We start from the raw sequence: 25,559 nt of genomic DNA on the forward strand, positions 1-25,559 counted from the left end.
CACCACGGCCCCAACACGGCCCCACCACGGCCCCACCACGGCCCCACCACGGCCCCAACACGGCCCCAACACGGCCCCACCACGGCCCCACCACGGCCCCACCACGGCCCCACCACGGCCCCAACACGGCCCCACCACGGCCCCACCACGGCCCCACCACGGCCCCAACACGGCCCCACCACGGCCCCACCACGGCCCCAACACGGCCCCAACACGGCCCCACCACGGCCCCACCACGGCCCCACCACGGCCCCACCACGGGGCCCCACCACGGCCCCACCACGGCCCCACCACGGCCCCACCACGGCCCCACCACGGGGCCCCAACACGGGGCCCATCACAGGGCCCCCATCACAGGGCCCCCATCACAGGGGCCCCCAACACAGGGCCCCCATCACAGGGCCCCCATCACAGGGGCCCCCATCACAGGGCCCCCATCACAGGGCCCCCATCACAGGGCCCCCATCACAGGGGCCCCCATCACAGGGCCCCCCATCACAGGGCCCCCATCACAGGGCCCCATCACAGGGCCCCCATCACAGGGGCCCCCATCACAGGGCCCCCATCACAGGGCCCCCATCACAGGGCCCCCATCACAGGGCCCCCATCACACCCCCCTACAGCCCCACCCCTCCCCCCTACTGCCCCACCCCAGTCCAACCACGGCCCCACCCCCCCGGCCCCCCGTCTCTCGTTACGCTGAAGTTTCCGCCGTGGTCCCCGTCTCCAGCGGAGCGTCCATGTGTCCAGCGCCACACAAAGCTCCGCGGGGGGCCGGCGGAGAGCCGCCTCGCCGCCCGTCTTTCGTTACCTCTCTGTTCCCCTCCGCCACCCCCTCGTCCACCACCTGCCTGCCCCCCGCCCCGTCCCTCCCCGTCCCGCCCCCCGCCCCGTCCCGCGGCGGCCGCTCGGCAGCTGCTCGGCAGCTGCTCCCTGCTCGGGTGTCTCTTTCCTGGCTCGGGCGGTGGCGCTGACTCCTGGTGGCCCGGCGCTGCCTCCAGGTGATCACAGAGCAGGGGGACGGGAGGGGAGAGGGAGAGGAGAGCGCTGGAGGGAGAGGAGAGCCAGCCAGTCTGTGGTCCCGAGCCTGAGAGCCGGACGGATGCAGAGAGCCTGGGACTGACTCGGTCAGCCGGGCACTAAGAGGGACACACCTGACCCACCTTCTAGGCCAGAGGCGACTCGCCTGCGTGCTAAGTCAGCGACAGCTAGCCTAGGAGCTAATCCAAAGGGCGCTAGCCTAGCAGCTAATCCAAAGGGCGCTAGCCTAGCAGCTAATCCAAAGGGCGCTAGCCTAGGAGCTAATCCAAAGGGCGCTAGCCTAGGAGCTGATCCAAAGGGCGCTAGCCTAGGAGCTAATCCAGAGGCAGCTAGCCTAGGAGCTAATCCAGAGGCAGCTAGCCTACCTGCTAAACCAGAGGCAGGGAGCCTGCATGCTGGTGCGGCCCGGCCCGCGATGGTGCTGCACCGGGCGATCCACGCGGCGCGCGTCGGTGACATGGCGGCGCTCAGGGAGCTGGCCGCCGCGGACCACCTGACCCCCGCCATCAGCGACGCCCAGGGGGCGGGGCTGGCGCACCACGCCGCGCGCTGCGGCCGCCTGGACTGCCTGCGCTTCCTGGTGACGGAGATGGGGCTGGCGGCGGACGAGCGGGCGCTGAACCGCGCCACGCCCGCCCACGACGCCGCCGCCACCGGGCACGTCAGGGAGCTGCAGTGGCTGGTGGAGCAGGGGGGCTGCGATCTGGAGGTGAGGAGTACTGTCTAACCCCGACCTGTCTCTGTACTGTCTAAACACTACCTGCTCCTTAACGACCTGTCTCTGTACTGTCTAATCCCTACCTGCTCCTTAACGACCTGTCTCTGTACTGTCTAACCCCTACCTGCTCCTTAATGACCCGTCTCTGTACTGTCTAACCCCTACCTGCTCCTTAATGACCTGCCTCTGTACTGTCTAACCCCTACCTGCTCCTTAATGACCTGTCTACTGTCTAACCCCTACCCCCTCCTTAATGACCTGTCTCTGTACTGTCAAACCCCTACCTGCTCCTTAATGACCTGTCTCTGTACTGTCTAAACACTACCTGCTCCTTAACGACCTGTCTCTGTACTGTCTAACCCCAACCTGCTCCTTAATGACCTGTCTCTGTACTGTCTAACCCCTACCTGCTCCTTAACGACCTGTCTCTGTACTGTCTAACCCCAACCTGCTCCTTAATGACCTGTCTCTGTACTGTCTAACCCCTACCTGCTCCTTAATGACCTGTCTCTGTACTGTCTAACCCCTACCTGCTCCTTAATGACCTGTCTCTGTACTGTCTAAACACTACCTGCTCCTTATTGACCTGTCTCTGTACTGTCTAACCCCTACCTGCTTATTAATGACCTGTCTCTGTACTGTCTAACCCCTACCTGCTCCTTAATGACCTGTCTCTGTACTGTCTAACCCCTACCTGCTCCTTAACGACCTGTCTCTGTACTGTCTAACCCCTACCTGCTCCTTAACGACCTGTCTCTGTACTGTCTAACCCCTACCTGCTCCTTAATGACCTGTCTCTGTACTGTCTAACCCCTACCTGCTCCTTAATGACCTGTCTCTGTACTGTCTAACCCCTACCTGCTCCTTAATGACCTGTCTGTACTGTCTAACCCCTACCTGCTCCTTAATGACCTGTCTCTGTACTGTCTAACCCCTACCTGCTCCTTAATGACCTGTCTCTGTACTGTCTAACCCCTACCTGCTCCTTAATGACCTGTCTGTACTGTCTAACCCCTACCTGCTCCTTAACGACCTGTCTCTGTACTGTCTAACCCCTAGCTGCTCCTTAATGACCTGTCTCTGTACTGTCTAACCCCTACCTGCTCCTTAATGACCTGTCTCTGTACTGTCTAACCCCTACCTGCTCCTTAATGACCTGTCTGTACTGTCTAACCCCTACCTGCTCCTAATGACCTGTCTCTGTACTGTCTAACCCCTACCTGCTCCTTAATGACCTGTCTGTACTGTCTAACCCCTACCTGCCCCTAATGACCTGTCTCTGTACTGTCTAACCCCTACCTGCTCCTTAAAGACCTGTCTCTGTACTGTCTAACCCCTACCTGCTTATTAATGACCTGTCTCTGTACTGTCTAACCCCTACCTGCTCCTTAATGACCTGTCTCTGTACTGTCTAACCCCTACCTGCTCCTTAATGACCCGTCTCTGTACTGTCTAACCCCTACCTGCTCCTTAATGACCTGTCTCTGTACTGTCTAACCCCTACCATGTGGCCTCGCCCCCCCCAGGCCCAGGACGCGTCGGGGGCCACGGCGCTGCACCTGGCCGTGCGGTTCGGCTGCCTGGCGGTGGTGGAGTGGCTCCTGGCGGCGGGGGGGCGTCTCAGCGCCCTGGAGACCAACTGTGGGGCGGTGGCCGCGCACTACGCCGCCGCCAAGGGGGACCTGGCCTGCCTGGAGCTGCTGCTGCGCCACTCCCCGGGGTGAGGCCCCGGCTCCAGGGCGGGGGCGGGGGGGCCCGGAGGCTCACGGGACGAGGCAGGGAACACTATGTTAGAGCGGCAGGTAGGCAGGCTCCAGAGGGGTGAAGAGAGAGGGAGAAAACTGAAGAAACCACGATCCTTCTCTGCTCCCTCCCTCCCTCCCTCCATAACTCCCTCCCTCACTTACTCACTCACTTACTCTCTCCCCCCCTCCTCTCTCTCTCCCTCTCTTACTCCCTCTCTCTCATTCCCTCCCTCCCTCCCTCTCCCCTTCCCCCTCTTTACTCCCTCCCTCCCTCCCTCTCCCCTTCCCTCTCCCCCTCCCTCCCTCCCTCTCTCCACTTTACTCCCTCCCTCCTTCCCCCTCCCCCTCCCTCTCCCTCCCTCCCTCTCTCCTCTTTACTCCCTCCCTCTCTCCCTCCCTCTCCCCTTCCCCCTCCCCCTCCCTCCCTCCCTCCCTCTCTCCTCTCTACTCTCTCTCTCCCTCCCTCCTTCCCTCCCTACGCCAAATCTCTGATGTGTTTTGACTCTAGGGTGCAGTAACAGTTTTAATGAATTCCACCCAACGTGAGCTTGGTGAATTCTTGAGGGGGATTAAGACCAAACGTTAGGTGGTAGGCGGTGAGTCTGCAGCCTCGGGTGCGTTTAGTGAGTTATCAACTTGATCCTTGTGTAAACACGACAGGTACAGCCTCGTAAACCCCTCGGATCACTGACACGCCCCGCGTCCCCAGTGACATGGAACAAGACAGACACGCCGCCTACATACACCCCTCGTTAACTCAGATACCGCTCGTTAACTGACATACTGCTCGTTAACCGACATACCGCTCCTTAGCTGACACATAGCTCGTTAACAATGTTATTCCGACATTGTCTGATCCTCTCTTATTTATTGGATTTGATGCTACCACCTTAACCAGTAGCAGAAAGACATTTCAGAAAATGTTAATTTTGGTTGCTTTTTGCTATATATTCATTTAGCAAACAGCTTTTAACTATAGAGACGTACAGTAAGTTCAGATACATATCATTAAGGAGCAGGTGGGGGGTTAGACAGTACAGAGAGGTCAAGAAGGAGCAGGTAGGGGGTAGACAGTACAGAGACAGGTCATTGAGGAGCAGGTAGGGGTTAGACAGTACAGAGACAGGTCATTAAGGAGCAGGTAGGGGTTAGACAGTACAGAGACAGGTCATTAAGGAGCAGGTAGGGGTTAGACAGTACAGAGACAGGTCATTAAGGAGCAGGTCGGGGTTAGACGGTACAGAGACAGGTCATTAAGGAGCAGGTCGGGGTTAGACAGTACAGAGACAGGTCATTAAGGAGCAGGTAGGGGTTAGACAGTACAGAGACAGGTCATTAAGGAGCAGGTAGGGGTTAGACAGTACAGAGACAGGTCATTAAGGAGCAGGTAGGGGTTAGACAGTACAGAGACAGGTCATTAAGGAGCAGGTAGGGGTTAGACAGTACAGAGACAGGTCATTAAGGAGCAGGTAGGGGTTAGACAGTACAGAGACAGGTCATTAAGGAGCAGGTAGGGGTTAGACAGTACAGAGACAGGTCATTAAGGAGCAGGTAGGGGTTAGACGGTACAGAGACAGGTCACTAAGGAGCAGGTAGGGGTTAGACAGTACAGAGACAGGTCATTAAGGAGCAGGTCGGGGTTAGACAGTACAGAGACAGGTCATTAAGGAGCAGGTAGGGGTTAGACAGTACAGAGACAGGTCATTAAGGAGCAGGTAGGGGTTAGACAGTACAGAGACAGGTCATTAAGGAGCAGGTAGGGGTTAGACAGTACAGAGACAGGTCATTAAGGAGCAGGTAGGGGTTAGACAGTACAGAGACAGGTCATTAAGGAGCAGGTAGGGGTTAGACGGTACAGAGACAGGTCATTGAGGAGCAGGTAGGGGTTAGACAGTACAGAGACAGGTCATTAAGGAGCAGGTAGGGGTTAGACGGTACAGAGACAGGTCATTAAGGAGCAGGTAGGGGTTAGACAGTACAGAGACAGGTCATTAAGGAGCAGGTAGGGGTTAGACAGTACAGAGACAGGTCATTAAGGAGCAGGTAGGGGTTAGACAGTACAGAGAGGTCCAGAAGGAGCAGGTAGGGGTTAGACAGTACAGAGAGGTCGTTAAGGAGCAGGTAGGGGTTAGACAGTACAGAGACAGGTCGTTAAGGAGCAGGTAGGGGTTAGACAGTACAGAGACAGGTCATTAAGGAGCAGGTAGGGGTTAGACAGTACAGAGAGGTCCAGAAGGAGCAGGTAGGGGTTAGACAGTACAGAGACAGGTCGTTAAGGACTACAGGTTAGACTGCTGACATTGGGCATCAAACCTAGGACCTTTTGGCTGGGAGCCAACCACACTAGCCATAGACTCTCCGGCTGGTAACTGGTATGTCGTGTGGTGAGGCGGGGGTCCATGTATGTGTAAGGGTACGTTGTTCACGCTGGGAGAACACTGAAACCGCCATGCCGATCCTCCTATAGCCCCAGCGCGATGCTCTCCAAATTGGCTTCAGCGGGACTGGCACTCAGAGATGATTGAGCTCCGTTGTTGGCTCAGGAAGTCTGTGTATTGTGTGAAACGCAACCCTCCCTATGGGACGATCTCCTCTCCCCTCTCCAACCTCCCCCCTCCCCTCCCCCCTCTCCCCTCTACCCTCTCCCCCTCCCCCTCCCCCATCTCCTCTCCCCTCTCCAACCTCCCCCCTCTCCCCCTACTCCTCTCCCCTTCCTCCTCTCCTCTCTCCCCCTTCTCCCCCTCCCTCTCCCCCTCTCCTCCCCCCTCTCTCCCTCTCCCCCCTCCCTCTCCCCTCTCCCCCTCCCTCTCCCCTCTCCCCCTCTCCCTTCCACCTGAGCCTCCCAGGGGATTAGTCGCGTCCCAGCTCTGCGTCCCGCCCTCCCGGGTCGGTCCCGGCGCACCGTACCCGGGCTCCGGGGCGCTGGGGTCACCACATCACAGATGGCATCATGCCTGGCTGAATAATGCATGGCCGGGCGCTGCCTGGATCCCTGACATGCGGGCCCGACCGTACGTAAAGGAATACCGGGCCCCTCGCAGCCCGGGGCCGGGGTCAGACGCTCTGCCACACATCCATTATTCACCGCCGCTAAACGGCAGAGTCACATCCAGTGTGGTCAGCTGCGTTTCCACTCGGCCCGTCAAAGGCCGGTCTCAGAGGGACGTTATGGGATGAATGGAAAATATAAAACTGTAGACTTTGATGCAGACATCAATGAAGACGGACAAAGGAGAAGTAGGATGGGAATGAACGCGTGGTCTGGATTTATCTATCCGTCTGTGTGTCTGTTGCACATCTATTATGCTCTCTCTCTCACTGCATCTCTTTCTCTGACTTTCTCCATCTATCTTATCTATGTGTATCGTTTTAAGTGATGCCTCTGATTTCTCTCTCCTTCTTCCTCTTTCCATTTCCCCCCTCTATCTCTAACTCTCTCTCTCCCCTCTATCCATCTCTCTCTCCCCCCTTTATCCCTCTCTCTCACTTGCTCTCTTCCACCCTCTCTCTCCCTCTCTCCTTTCTCCCCCTCTCTCTCTCCTCTCTCCCCCCCTCTCTCTCTCTCTCTCTCTCTCTCCCCCTCCAGGTGTGTGAACCTCCAGACCCGGCTGGGGGCCACGCCCCTCTACCTGGCGTGCCAGGAGGGTCACCTGCCCGTGGTGGAGTACCTGGTGCGGGTGGGCGGGGCCAGCACTCACCTGAGGGCCCACGACGGCATGAGCGTCCTGCACGCCGCCACGCACACGGGACACCACGCGCTGGTCGTCTGGCTGGTCCGTCCCTTCAAACACACACAGCTTTATTTACAACTCACAACGCAGCAACAATCACTACACAAAGCAGATCATGCACACAACATATTGAGGGATGACATCGGTGGATACATCCAAAGTGTCTGAAGATATTCTTATCATGGGTTGGAATTTAACCCTGGAAGAATTAAGGCCTTGCTCTACCAGTTAAGCCAGACCGGGAATCAAACCCCTAAGCCTAGCATTGTGAGTGCCTTGCTTTGCAAGGCACTCACAATGCTAGGCTTAGGGGGTTGATTCCCGGTCTGGCTTAACTGGTAGAGCAAGGCAGTAACTATTATTATTATTATTTGCTTGCTGTGGAGCTAGAGAGGGAATCGAACCCCCGACCCTGTCACTGTTAATGCCTCGGTCCTCCAGTTAAGCCCCACAGGACCTCAATGTTTCAAATGTTCCTTTCCTGAAGCATATTTTCATTGCGTTTCCACACATAACGAACAAATACATAAGACGTTAAATAACAATCAATAGATGAATAAAGTCTTCATCTGAGATGAACCTGAGTGAAGACCCCAGCGTGTGCGTCCCCTAACCCCCCCCCCAGGCCACCTTCACCGACCTCAGCCTGTGCTGCCAGGACCGGGAGGGGGCGACCGCGCTGCACTTCGCCGCCAGCAGGGGGCACCGCCGCCTGCTGGAGACGCTGCTCCACCTGGGGTCAAAGGTCACCCGGGACTACTGGGGCGGCACGCCGCTCCACGACGCCGCGGAGAACGGAGAGCTGGAGGTCGGGGCACACGCACGACGAATGAGGATGATGATGATGTTGATGGTGAAGATGATGAAGATGATAATGAATGAATGAGGATGATGATAGCACATGGATGGTGCTGATGATGATGATGATCTTGACTATGATGAGGATGATGATGATAACACATGGATGGTGGTGAAGATGATGATGATGATGATGATGATAATATCCACTATGATGAGGATGATGAAGATGAAAATAAATGGATGATGGCGATGATAATTTGGACGATGATGCTGACGATATGGACTATGATGAGGGTGATGAAGGTGTCTCTCCCCCAGTGCTGTAAGGTGCTCCTGGCCGGCCTGGCCGACAGCTCTGAGCAGGACATCGATGGCTTCACCGCAGCGGACCTGGCCGAGTACAACGGGCACTATGACTGCGCCCGCTACCTCCGCAACGTCCAGGCCAACGTAAGACCGCCCCACGTCCAGGGTAATGTCCTCTGTCTGATCTGTCATCCTTCATCTAGAAGGCCTCTCATCTACCCTTCATCTAGAGTAGTGTTCAATCACTCATCTAAAGCAACATGGTGCGTTTGAGAGCTATGTCGGTAAAGGGCAGGTTGGGGCTCGGGGACATCTTGCTCCAGGATGCTTACAGGTAGAGTTACTCTCTCAGCTGTTTCTGTCCAACCTCTACCTGCTCCTTAATGACCTGTCTCTGTACTGTCTAACCCCTACCTGCTCCTTAATGACCTGTCTCTGTACTGTCTAACCCCTACCTGCTCCTTAATGACCTGTCTCTGTACTGTCTAACCCCTACCTGCTCCTTAATGACCTGTCTCTGTACTGTCTCACCCCTACCTGCTCCTTAATGACCTGTCTCTGTACTGTCTAACCCCTACCTGCTCCTTAATGACCTGTCTCTGTACCGTCTAACCCCTACCTGCTCCTTAATGACCTGTCTCTGTACCGTCTAACCCCTACCTGCTCCTTAATGACCTGTCTGTACTGTCTAACCCCTGCCTGCTCCTTAATGACCTGTCTCTGTACTGTCTAACCCCTGCCTGCTCCTTAATGACCTGTCTCTCTACTGTCTAACCCCTACCTGCTCCTTAATGACCTGTCTCTGTACTGTCTAACCCCTACCTGCTCCTTAATGACCTGTCTCTGTACTGTCTAACCCCTACCTGCTCCTTAATGACCTGTCTCTGTACTGTCTAACCCCTGCCTGCTCCTTAATGACCTGTCTCTGTACTGTCTAACCCCTGCCTGCTCCTTAATGACCTGTCTCTGTGGTCACCGTCGGCCACTTCACAATAAGAGCGTCTCTAAGGGGCTGAATAGCGTCTCCCTGAGTGGCTCTCGGTGTGTGAGAGGCTGCTGAAGAGGCTGGCGTGGTTAATAGGGCGTTACGGGCTGTAGTTAGCGTCTCTGGCGTGTCTCCTCGCTAGAGGACTCTACAGATAAGCTCCTTTGTCCCGCGCCGCACGCCTCCACTCGCTGCCCCGGTTAGTGTTTCCGTGTCGTCAGAGTGTCTGCTGCGGGCGCGCCACGCTGGACAGGGAGACCGCGAGGAGGTAAATACGGGACGTATATGAATGTAGACCTGCTGAATGTATACGCGTGGTGTCTGTTATAGCCTAGTCGCCTGTGTTTATGTATACGTTGGCAGAAGCGCCTTCAACCACAAGGACTCACAGGTGAGGCGGTATGATTAATTCAGACAGGTGTTTCCGACCCTCTCTTTGATGCGTTTAAAGTTCCGTATAAATCGCCCTCCTCTTAGACACAGGAAGGAGTTTAATCTGTGGCTGCGCTTTCAAAACTTTTGAGTTTTGAAAGCGCGAAAGAAGGATGGTGGTGTGGTCCAATCATCCACGCTGTGGTGAGATGACATCAGCCCAGAGAGGTGGGGGAGTCGGAGGGAGATAACGCTCTGTCCCCTCTTGGAAAACACCGGGCCCCTCACACTCAGAGTTAGCATGCAGAGCCACACCGCCAAGCTAGCCAATAGGAACCATGAATAAGTGACTAGAGAGGAGGAGGAGGAGGAGGAGGAGGAAGAGCAGCAGGAAGAGGACTAGGAGTTGCAGAGGGAGGAGGAGGAGGAGGAGGAAGAGCAGGAGGAGGAGGTGGAGGTGGAGGAAGAGCAGGAGGAGGAAGAGCAGGAGGAGGAGGAAGAGCAGCAGGAGGAGGAGGAAGAGTAGGAAGTGGAAGAGTAGGAGGAGGAGTAGGAGTTGCAGAGGGAAGAGGAGGTGGAGTAAGATGATTTTGAGCAGGTGGAAATGGAGTAGGAGGGGGAGTAAGACGAGGAGCAGTCGTCCTGTCCCCTCATAACACCTGTCCTCAGCCACTCGAAGGCGAGGAGACGAGGAGCCAGTGACGCTGTCTCTTCCGAATTACCCCGCGACAACAATGGGAGGCTAATTAGCACGGGGCTGTAGCGGCCGCGCCAGGCCCGCCGCCGCGCTGCGCTGCCAGGCCGCGACAGGCCTATCGGTTACCCTATCCACCGGGCTCGGGTGCGCAGGCCTGGGGCTACAAGGCCTGTTATGAGATCCAGCAGCTTCTGTTACACCGTTTTCACCGTTCTGGTGCCTGGAACCGGCAACCCTATCCCTCCCTCCCCCTCCCTCCCCCCTCCCTCCCCCTCCTCCCCCCTCCCTCCTCTCTCGCTCCCCCCGCCCGGGAGCAGGATGTCATCAGGCATCACACACTTTATTGTGTGTGCGTGTTGGCAGTTGAGGTTGGTGTGTGTGTGTGTGTGTGTAGGGGGTTGAGGTGTGTGTGTGTGCATGCATGCGTGAGTGTGTGACTGCTCCTGTGTGTGTCTGGGTGTTTGTTTGTGTGTGCGTGCGTGCGTGTGTGCGTGCGTGCGTGCGTGCGTGCGTGCGTGCGTGCGTGCGTGCGTGTGTGTGTGTGTGTGTGTGTGTGTGTGTGTGTGTGTGGTTATTCCTCCAGCACTTGGACGGCCTCCTGCTTGTCACTTGTCGTTGCTCAGCGTCATGTTGTCCAGAGTACCAACAGGATACTCTTTCTTGGCAAAGTGTGTTTAGAATCGCTCCTCAAAATAGGCTCAGGATCCGTGCTCTTTAAAACAAGAGAGGGCTCATAATGCGCACACAGATACGGTTTCAAGATTTATTTCATTATAAGATTAAAAAAAAAAATATATATATATATATATATAATTTGGCTACGCTGCAGTACTTTCTGCTCGTGCACCCACCTTTCCTGTGTGGGAATATTAAATTCCAATCTTTTATGATTTCCTGAAATAATAATTAAGGTTACATTTTCTTGGAGCCCATGAAAAGGGCGTTTGTCACCTCCAGAGTCTGACGTAGAGCAGGTACTGAACCCAGGGGGGACGGGATGTGACCCAGAGGGACTCGACGCACCGTGACCCACCCCTGTCAGCAGCTGGGTCGGTCTGGGGGGGGAGCGTTATACGAGGGCAGCGGAAACCGACGTGTTGGGATGTTTTGATTGGTCGACTGCACGCATTAGCCTTCCGGCGCGACCGGGCCAGCGGACGTCAGCCCGGTGGTTTATGATCCGCAGAGGAAGTCACGCTGATTACGTTTGGATGAGGAGGCGCGTGAACTTAATGCTTTCTAAATGATTCTTGGCACACCGCAGTGTGGCTACGTGCGGACGCTCCTAGGAGGCGGAAATGACCTCAGAGCAAACAAAACACAAAGCTGTGAAAAAGCAGAATGTGTTTTATGTTCTTGGCACACCGGGCTGAGTAGGTGTACACGATGTTACGACCGTGAAAGTGTTGTAAGGTCCTCTCAGGGAGCCGTTGTGTTCCTCAGGTTTTTAGGCCTCAGGTCCAACACTGTCCTGACCAGAAACGACACACATCCATTTAGAGTTACAGGGCTTGAGTACGTAAGATATCACACACATTATTACATTATTCATTAGGTTATTAGCGATTTCAAAAATATTTAACACACTGCAGACTTTTAAATCATCACAAATTATCTCATTATTTAATCAACACATGTATACAGCCTCATAGAAATCCGGCAGACGATTGCATTATTTGGTAAATACGTATTGAAACAGAGGAAGGGCGCCAAATAATCATCTATAAACGAATTATCAATAGCGCCAATTATGTTGGTAACCAATCTCAGGGTTATGTTTGAAACCCCAGGCCGTGTTCCGGGAACACGTAGTCCTGGCCTGCCTACGAGTCGGGAACCAAGAGGTAAAAACAGAATGTATATTTCTGTACATCTAAATTCTTTACCCACATCGCTGAATAGATTATTATAATATGGTGTAGTTCTGTGGAAACGCTCTCATTGAGTGATTTTTATAATTCCGTGATCCAACGTTAACGGCGTGTTCCTTGCGTCTCGGGCTCTGAGAATCAGCGCGGTTTGTTCAGCCAACACCGCTGGTCATGTTAATTACATTGTGCCCGTGTTTTGCAGCGGTTGTACACCGCTCTGTCACTCAACAGGTCACTTCTTAAGTGTCCGTCTGACCGTGTCGTTTCCCGGCAGCGGCGGAGGGGGTGTGTCTCCCTGTTGGGTTTACTTATTACAAGGTTGCCATCTCCCCCCCCCCCCCCCCCCCAACTCCACTCCTCCAAACAGCTGCAACCAGACCAACAAAATGCTTGCTCCTCGTTTTTTATGTTTTTGTTGTTGTTGGCTTCTTAAGAGCCCTTCCAGGGAAGTGTTGGACGCACTTTTCCAGGAGTTTTCCGGTTTATGCAGAGTACGCTCGATATTTGTCTTTGTTTTTTTTAGTTTGCCTGTGAGTGCAGGGAGTCTGGAAGAGAAAAGAGGATTTATTACTTTTGTAAAAATACAAGGTACTTGTAGATAGCAAGGTACCTGTTGTGATCCACAAGGTACCTGGTACTTGTAGTAATGCTACAAGGTCTCGGCTTGTCCCTGTACTTCCCACCACTAGTAAAAGCCACACATTGACACTTAGACATTTCGTCATTTTATTTATCTTTTGTAGATATATTCTTATGGGCTTTGTTGTGCCCTTAAGGACAGGACAGGTAAGACGGGCAGGAGGGAGGCTGAGGAAGAGTGGAGGGAAGGACATGATCCATAGGACCACAGGTCGGAGTGGAACCTGTGCAGTGTCGCTGCAGGGTTACTGCTGACATGAAGCCGCCCTATCAGGTTCTTTCATCTGAACCCACTTCTAAGAAAAGGCTGAGAACAAGCCTAGTTAAAACACAACCGGAGAGAGTGCAGAGTAGCCATAGGAATCGTAGAAATAGACTGTTATAGTAGGTTAGTAATACAAAGTAGGATTTTATTAATTGATTGTATCTATGTTGATTAACTATAGCGACCATTCCTTCATGTGTCTCAATAAAGATTGTGGAGAGGCAAGGAGATAACAAAGACACTTTGTAGAGACGTATCTAGAAGTATCTAGAATTTACAGGAAGCTCGATTTTTTTTAAGCATCCAACTGAAAGATCTGCCCCCTCCCCCTAGATCTCCCTCAAAAGCCACGCCCCCAAAACACCGGACTAGCTAGCCTATCAGCGGCCTTCAGCAGCCAAAGATAACGGACTTGATATATTTTTGGTTTCAGCATTCGATTTATTAATTGAAGTCCGGATGAAAAGAGAATTCGAACAAATATGACCAAAAAGGCTTCTTAAATAAATATATGTATTGTATGTTGTACGTCTTTGCACTTAAATATAGTACATAGCATCGTGTAGCATCTTATCCTAGTTAACTTTGTTGCATAGGAGGAATAGGTTAACCTAGCGATTGTTAGTGCTTGGCCCTTGATTCTATGAACATCCTGAGGCCTACTGTACCGACAGCGATATATTGTTGTTCCTCTTTTCTTCTGACAAATAATTAATTAATTAGATACTTTATATGTATGCTAAATGTACTGATTGTAAGTCGCGTTGGATATAAGCGATGCTGAAAGCCCTCAATCTAAATGCAAGTGTAAATAGCCTACCCTAGCCCTAATGACACTTAGCGGTCCTTTACGTTGGAGCTGACGGGACCGAACAGGACGGTTCAGGCTGGGGTTGAGGGATTGAGTAAGCGATAGTGTCATCAGCCTAGAAACCACATAACACTCAGGGCCAGGAAACTTCTTTAGAATTTCGGTTCATCTCAGGTGACTTCGGGCTGGGGCGATGGAAGGAAAGGGCTGATTGCTCTCGGAAACTTTAAATAAGGTTTGTTGTTGTTTGGGATGAGGCGCTGGCCGGGGTCATCGGACACTGTGGTCGTGGTCACGCTTTATTACAACGCCCAAACACCCGCTGCCAAACACACGGCTGCTAATGAGACCGCGATACCAGAGGCCTGCACCACAACACACCTCTGTGATTAATACACACTTCACCACACAACACGTCCTCTGTGATTAATACACACTTCACCACACAACACACCTCTGTGATTAATACACACTTCACAACACATCCTCTGTGATTAATACACACTTCACCACACAACACTTCCTCTGTGATTAATACACACTTCACAACACAACACAGACTCTGTGATTAATACACACTTCACAACACACACTCTGTGATTAATACACACTTCAACACACAACACTTCCTCTGTGATTAATACACACTTCACAACACACCTCTGTGATTAATACACACTTCACCACACAACACTTCCTCTGTGATTAATACACACTTCACCACACAACAGACTCTGTGATTAATACACACTTCACAACACACCTCTGTGATTAATACACACTTCAACACACAACACTTCCTCTGTGATTAATACACACTTCACCACACAACAGACTCTGTGATTAATACACACTTCACAACACACCTCTGTGATTAATATACACTTCAACACACAACACGTCCTCTGTGATTAATACACACTTCACCACACAACACACCTCTGTGATTAATACACACTTCACCACACAACACACCTCTGTGATTAATACACACTTCACCACACAACACTTCCTCTGTGATTAATACACACTTCACAACACAACACAGACTCTGTGATTAATACACACTTCACAACACATCCTCTGTGATTAATACACACTTCAACACACAACACTTCCTCTGTGATTAATACACACTTCACAACACATCCTCTGTGATTAATACACACTTAACCACACATCACATCCTCTGTGATTAATACACACTTCAACACACACACTGTGATTAATACACATTTCAACACACAACACTTCCTCTGTGATTAATACACACTTCACCACACAACACATCGTCTGTGAATAATACACACTTAATAACACAAAACATCCTCTGTGATTAATACACACCGAACAAAACTTCCTCTGTGATTAATACACACTTCACAACACACACTCTGTGATTAATACACACTTCAACACACACTTCCTCTGTGATTAATACACACTTCTCCACACAACGCATCCTCTGTGATTAATACTCACTTAACACAACACATCCTCTGGGATTAATACACACTTCACCACACAACACGTCCTCTGGGATTAATACACACTTCACCACACAACACATCCTCTGTGATTAATACACACTTAACACAACACATCCTCTGTGATTAATACACACTTCACCACACAACACATCCTCTGGGATTAATACACACTTCAACAGAACACATCCTCTGAGATGAATACACACAATCGATTCTCTGTTGTTTAATACCAACTTCCCCTGACAGTAGATGCTCTGTCTCATTAAACCTTGGCTGTGTCTCTCCAGTTGATCCAAGCGGTTACTTATACTCGTCTGATAAATAGAGGAAGATGATGAGTTGATATATGTGCACACTCCTTTATCACAATACCAAGTCTGTGCCTTTAATCTGACATCGGAGGAGATGTCGAACGATGCAAAGTTTGAATCTCAGAATCACGAATCACTGATCTAATTGGTTATGACCTGAAGTGGATCAATCCCCGATCCATACTTTCCTGCATACTAAGTCGTATCCCACGACACTAACTGTAATGTCCCCAGGGCACTGCACGGACATCGGATCAATACCCCACCGTACTCCGTCCCTAATCCGTGCGGAGGGGCTCTGGTCCCCACACCATTGTGCTGATGACGGGCGGTGCCAGCGCACGCTCCTCTTACCGCCCGTCTCCGGTGCTCCGGGGTTCAGTGGGAACAGTGGAAACAGCGGGGGAGGGCTGGATAAAGTGTCGTCCAGCTGCCGAGACGTCCGGCCATCCCGCTGCCACATGGCGCTCCACTGAGTCCGTGCATTAGGGACATTACGCCACCCTATCCCCGCCCGTTAATTATTGACGCACACTCCCGGGCGCCCGGTTATTGGTTATTGCCCGCTAGCCCTTGGCGGCGACACAGAGATCGTGTCGTAGGGGGGAGGCGAGGGTGTCGCTGATCTGCAGGTGCTCTCTCTCGACCGGGTGGCGGAGCGAGCGAGGTACGGGGCGAGAGGAGGGGGCAGTGTTTGGGGGTCGGTTTGGTCGCCGCGCGACGGAGAGATTCTACCGGCGAGGTCGGAGGGCGAGGGAGCGTTTGAGGGTGAGTTTTATTGTCTTTGTTGTTTACTTGGTTAAAAAAAGTGAACTGGTTGTTGTTTAGATAAAATAATCAGTCTGTATTTGTAGGCAGATAAGATAAAGATAGATGCTATCTTTATCTTATCTTATCTTAGATAGATGGACTTCAGGTTAATTCCTCGTCTTGAGTTATAAGGGCAGTATTCTCCATTCCCTGAGGTCCATTTCTCCCATTAGGGAATTGAAAGTGTTTTTTGCTCTGTATGTGTATCAGGGTCAGGAAAAGGAGATTGATATACAGTGTGGATTTAATATAGAACATGTAGTGAGTACATGATGGTATATGTACCTTAACTAGAAAAAGGAAAAAATATTATTCAATTACTTTTTATGGCGTTCCTTGTACAATATTGATGTTTAACATTAGGTTTGGCTTGGTTGTGAGTTGGCTTAGTCTGTATGTGTGTGTGTGTATGTGTGTGTCTATCTGTATGTGTGAGAGTGTGTGTGCATTTGTATATGTGAGTGTGTGCTTGTGTGTGTGTGTGTGTATATATATATATATATGTATGTTTGTGTGTGTGTGTGTGTGTGTGTGTGTGTGTGTGTCTGTTGGTACTCAGCCTAAAACCATTCGTCTCCAGCCGGACGCGGGGAACGGACCCAGAGACACTGAGGTGTGAGAGGACGTGTATTTACAGTGAGGCGTTGCTGTGTATATACATGTGTAATGTACCCTCACTACGGGTGCATTCCTGCATGCAATTCATCATCAGAAATAGACGTTATTATTCATACAGAGGAGGGGTTCGAACACTTCACATCTCTGGGCCCTGCAGCAAAAGACTCAAGGTTCACTTGTTCAGAGTTCATCTAGAATCTGCTTAGCCCCCCCCTTGCACCCCCTCTTACTTACTGATTGTATGTTGTACGTCCAGGCACTTAAAAATAGTACTTGGCATTGGAAAGCATCTTATCCTAGCTGTCTGTGTCGTACACGGGGAATGGGTTAACCTAGTGATAGTTAGTGCTTGGCACTTGGTTCTATGAACATCCTCACTGTACCGACGGAGACAAATGTGCTTATTGTAAGTGCCCTTCGATAAAAGCGTTTCGATCTGAGCGTTCTGATGCACGCGCACACCAGTCTTTATGTTTTCTGAAAGGTGTCCATAAAGGATTGTCGATGTCTGTTGACGTCATACGACGGAGCTGGGGGTTGGGCGGGGTCTCTATCACCGTAGCAACAGAGATGGTGGTGCTGATGAAAACCAAATGTGGTGGCTGGCTCCTGGGTGTGATGTAGCAGGGTGGAGGAGTAAACAGCGTGGAGGAGTGAACAGGATGGAGGAGTGAACAGGATGGAGGAGTGAACAGGGTGGAGGAGTGAACAGGGTGGAGGAGTGAACAGGGTGGAGGAGTGAACAGGGTGGAGGAGTGAACAGGGTGGAGGAGTGAACAGGGTGGAGGAGTGAACAGGGTGGAGGAGCTGCTTCCGAGAAGGGTCCCCTTGAGGGGCAGAAGGACCCCCGCCCTTTCCCAGTCGAACACTCATCTGCTGCAGGAAGGGTTGTTGCACAACTGCTGGGAAGCCTGCTCCTCCCTCATCAGCTCCTCCACCACTTCTCCTTCTCTTCCTCCTCCGGCACCTCCTCTTTCTCCAGCATCTCCTCCTCCACCTCCTGATCCACCACACCTCCTGCTGCTCCACCACCACCACCTCCTCCTTCCCCTCCACTACTCATCATGCTCAACTACCTACTCCACCATCTCAACCTCCTCCTCCACCACCACCTCCTACTTCTCCCCCTCGTCCACCTCCTTCTCAACTCCTACTCCTCCTCCTTCTCGACCGCCTACTGAACTCCTCCTCCTGCTCCTCCTTCTTCTCCTCCTCCGTGCGCTCGTGCACGGTCAAAGTTCTGCAGGACAGGAAGTGCAGAGGCCCGCACCACTGATGTGTGAGTGTGTTGTTAGATCTGGATTTGATCTTCCCAGTCAGGACACCGTCTCAGTAGAGAGGAGGAGGAAGAGGGGGGAAAGAGTTGGATGGGGAGGAGGAGGAGGAATTGTGGTGAATGAGAAGGAGGGGTTGGAGGAAGAGGAGGAGATGAAGAAGGATGAGGAGGAGGAGATGGAGGAAGAGAAGGAGGAATGGTGGTGGATGAGGAGAAGGGGTCGAGGAGTAGGAGGAGACGAAGTAGGAAGAGGAGGAGGCGGAGGAGGAGGTGATAATGATGATGATGAGCGTGTGTTATGCTCCAAGCCCCACATCCTCGACCTGGAGATAATGACGGTGAAGTGAGATGCAGCACAACATGTCTTTTTTTATCACCTATCGTCGCCGTTTTAATGACGTGTAAACGTTCGATGTTGGCGAACTCTTTTCTTTGCATCCCGTCGGTCCTTTGATCATGTTGCATCGTCCTCAGAGAGAATTGTGCCGGGTAGCTTTATTAGGTGTAGCCACATGTTTGTGTCTAGTGTGAGTGTGGAGCATTATGAACTGTACATACCGTACCCTTAAACACCCCTCTGCCACTCCTACCTACCCCGGATGACTTGTCTATGAGCGTCTTATGTATATATGCGTCTTCTTGATGAACAGTAAACAGTATGGTAAATGGGCTGCATTTATGTTGTAAACCCATTCATGCACACATTCACAGACAGCGGGGTCGACCATGCAAGGCGACAGCCAGCTGGTCGGGAGCAGTGAGGGTGAGGTGTCTCGCTCAGGGACACCTCGATATTCTGGGCCAAGTTTTTCAAAAGTAATTCAGTGGGATTGCGCATCACGGATTGGATCAAATCTTGGAAATGGTTTTTTTTAAAGCAAAAGAGGGATTCCGAACTAAGATCAGATCATGTAATCCGATCTTACATTTGATCTGGATCAAACCTGCCTGCCCTGTGGGTTTTTCAAAATTTAGGTTTGGGATCTATTTGATCCAAAATAACAGGATTACCCTGATCCCATTGGAAGGGTGGATACAGTTGGTTATCCTGAAGTGGGGTATTTGGATCACAGTGAAAAACATATCATAAAAGTGTCATAAAAGTAAGATGGATCAGGTGATCCTGGATAGCAAAACATTGGATTTCCAAATCCGGGTCAATTTGATCCAGATGAGATTTTTTTTAAAAAATGGGCCCTGAGATCAAACCAGAGACCTTCCAGTTACCAGCCAACCCGCTCTACGTCCTGAGCCACATGGCGTCCCTGTACCCCGCTCACAGACAGCGGGTGTGACGGTGCTCACGTCTGTGTCTCCAGCTAGTGTACGTCAACAAACCCATCCAGGACGTCACTTCAGACCAAGAGGAAGAGGAGGAGGAGGAGGGGACGGACACGCCCACAGCGTCCAGGCAGCCAATCAGAGGAGACTACTACCGCGGCCTGAGCGACCCATGCATTGAGATCCACAGCACTGACACACAGATGGAGAGGTTAAAGGTCAGTATGTCTTGAAACTAAATCTTAAAGCTTGTCCTTTGACTCCCTACTTTACCATGTGGGATTACTAAACAACATCGCAACTCTAATCTATCGTTCTTCTCATCAGAGATCCATCTTGTGTTTAAATCCACCCCACATATGTATCTTTGGGATTCAGAACTGTTTTATTTCAATTTAATTATTTGATTTATTGTGCTTTTGACTGTTTGTCCACACCAGGAACCAGAGAACCTTGAGCCCCCCCAGGCTAAGTACCCGGGCCCCCCTCCTGCCCCGCCCCTCCCCCTGGCCCCGCCCCCACCCTGTGGCCCCGCCCACCCGGAGAAGACCACCGCCTCCAGGATGGAGAAGGTCCACATCGCCACGTCTGGTGAGAATGTGACCTTTCTCTGTACTGTCTAACCCCTACCTGCTCCTTAATGTCTGTACTGTCTAACCCCTACCTGCTCCTTAATGACCTGTCTCTGTACTGTCTAACCCCTACCTGCTCCTTAATGACCTGTCTCTGTACTGTCTAACCCCTACCTGCTCCTTAATGACCTGTCTCTGTACTGTCTAACCCCTACCTGCTCCTTAATGACCTGTCTCTGTACTGTCTAACCCCTACCTGCTCCTTAATGACCTGTCTCTGTACTGTCTAACCCCTACCTGCTCCTTAATGACCTGTCTCTGTACTGTCTAACCCCTACCTGCTCCTTAATGACCTGTCTCTGTACTGTCTAACCCCTACCTGCTCCTTAATGACCTGTCTCTGTACTGTCTAACCCCTACCTGCTCCTTAATGACCCGTCTCTGTACTGTCTAACCCCTAGCTGCTCCTTAATGACCTGTCTCTGTACTGTCTAACCCCTAGCTGCTCCTTAATGACCGGTCTCTGTACTGTCTAACCCCTACCTGCTCCTTAATGACCTGTCTCTGTACTGTCTAACCCCTACCTGCTCCTTAATGACCTGTCTCTGTACTGTCTAACCCCTACCTGCTCCTTAATGACCTGTCTCTGTACTGTCTCACCCCTACCTGCTCCTTAATGACCTGTCTCTGTACTGTCTAACCCCTACCTGCTCCTTAACCTCTGTACTGTCTAACCCCTAGCTGCTCCTTAATGACCTGTCTCTGTACTGTCTAACCCCTAGCTGCTCCTTAATGACCTGTCTCTGTACTGTCTAACCCCTACCTGCTCCTTAATGACCTGTCTCTGTACTGTCTAACCCCTACCTGCTCCTTAATGACCCGTCTCTGTACTGTCTAACCCCTAGCTGCTCCTTAATGACCTGTCTCTGTACTGTCTAACCCCTAGCTGCTCCTTAATGACCTGTCTCTGTACTGTCTAACCACTCCCTGCTCCTTAATGACCTGTTTCTGTACTGTCTAACCCTACCTGCTCCTTAATGACCTGTCTCTGTACTGTCGAACCCCTCCCTGCTCCTTAACCTCTGTACTGTCTAACCCCTAGCTGCTCCTTAATGACCTGTCTCTGTACTGTCTAACCCCTAGCTGCTCCTTAACCTCTGTACTGTCTAACCCCTAGCTGCTCCTTAACCTCTGTACTGTCTAACCCCTCCCTGCTCCTTAACCTCTGTACTGTCTAACCCGTAGTCCTGAAGGGGTTCACGCGGGGCCGGCTCTCCGCCCCGGCGGCCCCGGACCAGGACCAGAGTGAGTCTGCGGCCCCCCGTCTGGGGGCCAACCTGGGCAACATGAAGTCCATCACGGCCGTGAAGCAGTCCGGCCTGCAGTCCGGGGTCTTCACCGGACAGGGGGTGAGCTGACAGGCGGGGGTCGGGGGGGACGGGGGGCAAGGGGGGGAGGCTATGCAGAGTCTAGGTGAACTCTGCCTTTAGCCGCTCGCGGAAGCTGGGGAGCGTCTCTGGGTCCCGACATACGCGTCCCGGGGAAGCAGTCGGTAAACAAGGGGTGTTTAGCCTCCAGCGTTTCTAAATAATAAATGTCCACAGATGTCCTATCTATAGCTTATGAGTCCGAAACATTCTGAGTGAGGTCACGACCCCAGAGTGAGGTCACGACCCCAGAGTGTACAATTAGTACACCCTGGGGTCGGGTCTGGTTGTTATTCATGTCTGGTACTGCTGCCGTGCACCCAGTACTCCCAGTGCACCCAGTACACTCAGTACTCCCAGTGCACCCAGTACTCCCAGTGCACCCAGTACACTCAGTACTCCCAGTGCACCCAGTACACCCAGTACTCCCAGTACACCCAGTACTCCCAGTGCACCCAGTACTCCCAGTGCACCCAGTACACTCAGTACTCCCAGTGCACCCAGTACTTCCAGTACACCCAGTACACTCAGTACTTGCAGTACACCCAGTACTTCCAGTACACCCAGTACTCCCAGTACACCTAGTCACCATGACACCCCCCTTCCAGAGCAAGATGGTGGTGCTCCCGACGGAGGAGGCCAACCTGTCGGACATCGACTACCTGGTGCCCACCCACGACGAGAGGGGGCGGCCCATCGCCGAGTGGAAGCGACAGGTGATGGTGAGACAGCTGCAGGCCCGGCTGCTGGACGAGGAGGACCAGAGGAGGAGGGTGAGCGGGGGGACACACCTGTCTGACACACACCTGTCTGACACATACCGGTCTACACACACCTGTCTGTCACACACCTGTCTGACACATACCTGTCTGACACATACCGGTCTACAGACCTGTCTGTCTGACGAACCTGTCTACACACCTGTCTGACACACACCTGTCTGACACATACCGGTCTACACACCTGTCTGTCTGACACACCTGTCAACACACCTCTCTGACACACACCTGTCTACACACCAGTCTGACACATACCGGTCTACACACACCTGTCTGTCTGACACACCTGTCTGACACACCTGCCTACATACCTGTATGCACACCTGTCTGACACACCCACCCGTCTACACACACACACAAACCTGTAAACTCACCTGTAGACACAACTCTCTACACACGCACCCGTCTACACACCTGTACATATACCTGTCTACACACACCTGGCTACACACACCCGTCATCATACCTGTACATATACCTGTCTAAACACACCTGGCTACACACACCTGTCTACACACACCCGTCTTCATACCTGTCTACACACCTGTCTACATTCTTGTCTACATACACCTGTCTCCACACACCTTTGTAGCAAGGGAACATGTGTACTAATCCAACCAGTGGTTGGGCACTGTTTAACCTACTTTGATAGCACCCTGGCGGGTGGAGCCGCCAAACAGAGCTCTGAAGACACACCACCTCTCCACATGTGAACGTCAGCCCCTGTAGCGCCTCAGCCTCCCTGACCCCGTCGTCATCGTCCGTCCCCCCCCCCCCCGCAGGAGAACGGCAGCAGCCGCTACGCCAAGGTGAGCTGGCGCTACTCCCCAGCCCACAACGCCATCCTGGGCCCGTTCGGCGAGCTGCTGACGGAGGCCGACCTGGTGTACCTGGAGCGGCAGATCGCCAACGTGGCGCTGCAGAAGAACTGCGAGGGCTACGAGCTGGAGCTGGCGCGGCTGGCCGAGGAGCTGCGCCACATCCTGCCGGCGCCCATCGTCAACATCACCGTCAACACGCAGTTCCGCCACTTCCACAGCAAGGTGCCGCTGCCGCTGTGGTGCGGCCGCATCTCGGGCATCGTGCAGAGCATGTCGCTGCTGCTCAGCAACCTGACGGACCAGCCCTACTGCAAGATGCCCAACACCGCGCTGGTGTCGGTGTTCTCCGAGGCGCCCGAGCGGGCCACCGGCGCCCGCGGCCGGCGGGAGATGATCGAGGACGAGATCCACCAGTTCGGCGTCTCCGTCGGGAGGCTCAAGTCGAACTTCGAGAGCCAGAGCGCGGCGCCGGGCGACGAGAACGACGACGCTGACGACGATGACGAGGCCGTCGCGACGACCAAGTCGGTCACGTTCAGCCTCCCCGCGGCCGACCCCGCCGCCGCGGAGCCGCTGCTGGCTCCGCCCCCGCCGCTCAAGGTGCGGGACGGCGCGGTCACCGCGGAGACGGACCACAACAGCGACTCGGGCATCGACTACGACGAGGCGACGCCGGACGTGATGGAGACCACCAGCCTGAGGAAGGAGCGCATCGTGGTCCTCTTCCTCGGCCACTGGAAGAAGTCTGCGTACTCCGTCACGCTGAAGAGCCGCGACGCCGCCGAGAGGAAGCTCAACGGCGGGGCGGGGGGCGAGGTCGCGGAGGGGTCGGCCGAAGGTCACGGGGTCACGGCGGAGATCACCCAGAAGACGATGATGGACAGCTCGCTGGGACACTTCTTCAAGCAGCGCGGCGCCGTCAACAAGATGCTGGGCAACTGGAGGAGCATGATCTCCAGCGTGCCGTCCAGGCAGATACGCAGGTGGGCGGGGCACCGGGGGACGCTGTGAGCCGATTGGTCGGTCGTATTAAATGACCTTCGTTCATTGAAGCGGTTGGTCAATCAATATCCAAATTAGACGCTTTAATATGTTATTTATGAATCTCAGACAGGAAAGTCAGCAGAAATACACAGCCATAAATTAAAAAAATATACTGCTGTCATTTCGACAGCAACTTTTGCAGAAATAACTGAGGAGTGACTTTGGGCTTTAGTTCTGATTCAAAGGATCCTCTTTAGAAATCTGTATTGTATTGTATTGTATTCAGGCCTGTGAATCTCTGTCCGACTTCACTGTAGTTAATGTAACACTGCATCCTACAGTGTTACTACTGTACTCTAGGACACAGTTTTACTACTACCACTAACACCGCTCGGTGCGTCCCCAGAACCGGCTCTAACTGGTTCTCCCCCCCCCCCCCTCCCCACCCCAGGCTACACCGGCAGCAGGCGCTGTACTCCCCGGAGCAGTTCCTGCCGCGCGTGGAGGGCGTGGCGGTGGACTACGACAGCCTCACCCTGGACCTCTTCATGCTGGGCTACTTCCACATCCTGGAGCAGGAGCTGCCCGCCGACGAGAGGAAGATGCGTCACCTGCTGTGCTTCGAGGTGTTCGACCACCTGGGCTCCTTCACCTGGGAGACGGTGCGGGACTTCCACAAGGCCGTCATCACCGACATCCAGGGGGGCGGCCGCGAGTGGAAGGACGGCTTCGACGACGTCAAGACCCGCTTCTTCGGGAGCGCGGCGGCGCCTGTGGAGGCGGTGGCGGCGGCGCCGGCGGAGGCGGCGGTGGAGAAGCGGGTCCTCCCCGAGGTGCGGCAGGTGCCTCGGGTCATCGTGCAGACCCCTACGCCCGACGAGGGGGTGCTGAACGGGGGCACGGACATCTCGTCCTTCTCCAACGAGGAGATCTGTAAATACATCGACCGCAGCTTCGCCTTCTGGAAGGAGAAGGAGGCCGAGATCTTTTACTTTGAGTAGGGAAACTTTTGTGGTTTGGTGGTGGCGACTTTTTTTTGTATATTTTTGGTATTTATTTATTTACAGAAAACAATGACGCTCTTTACAAGAACGCCCCCCCCCCAAAAAAAAAAGAAGAAACTGTGCTTTTGTCCTGAGTGAGTTTTTTGAGATTGTCTTTTTTTTGTCATTGCGGAGCAACTCCATGTTTACAAAAATAAACGCTCA

The 25,559-nt window shown here is 52.9% G+C and overlaps 1 protein-coding gene across 1 annotated transcript; it reads left to right on the forward strand.

Moving 5' to 3' along the window:
* The first annotated feature begins 1,053 nt into the window (after nt 1-1,053).
* Nucleotides 1,054-25,449, forward strand: espnla (espin like a). Its single transcript, XM_060067497.1, has 11 exons — nt 1,054-1,750; nt 3,286-3,479; nt 7,091-7,277; nt 7,861-8,043; nt 8,355-8,486; nt 19,807-19,986; nt 20,209-20,359; nt 21,586-21,749; nt 22,376-22,540; nt 23,329-24,350; nt 24,803-25,449. Exons 1-11 carry the CDS (start codon nt 1,457-1,459, stop codon nt 25,350-25,352), a joined length of 3,222 nt encoding a protein of 1,073 aa, XP_059923480.1. The 5' UTR covers nt 1,054-1,456; the 3' UTR covers nt 25,353-25,449.
* The last annotated feature ends 110 nt before the right edge of the window (nt 25,450-25,559 follow it).

This window comes from Gadus macrocephalus, chromosome 12 (assembly GCF_031168955.1).
Source record: "Gadus macrocephalus chromosome 12, ASM3116895v1".
NCBI lineage: Eukaryota > Metazoa > Chordata > Actinopteri > Gadiformes > Gadidae > Gadus > Gadus macrocephalus.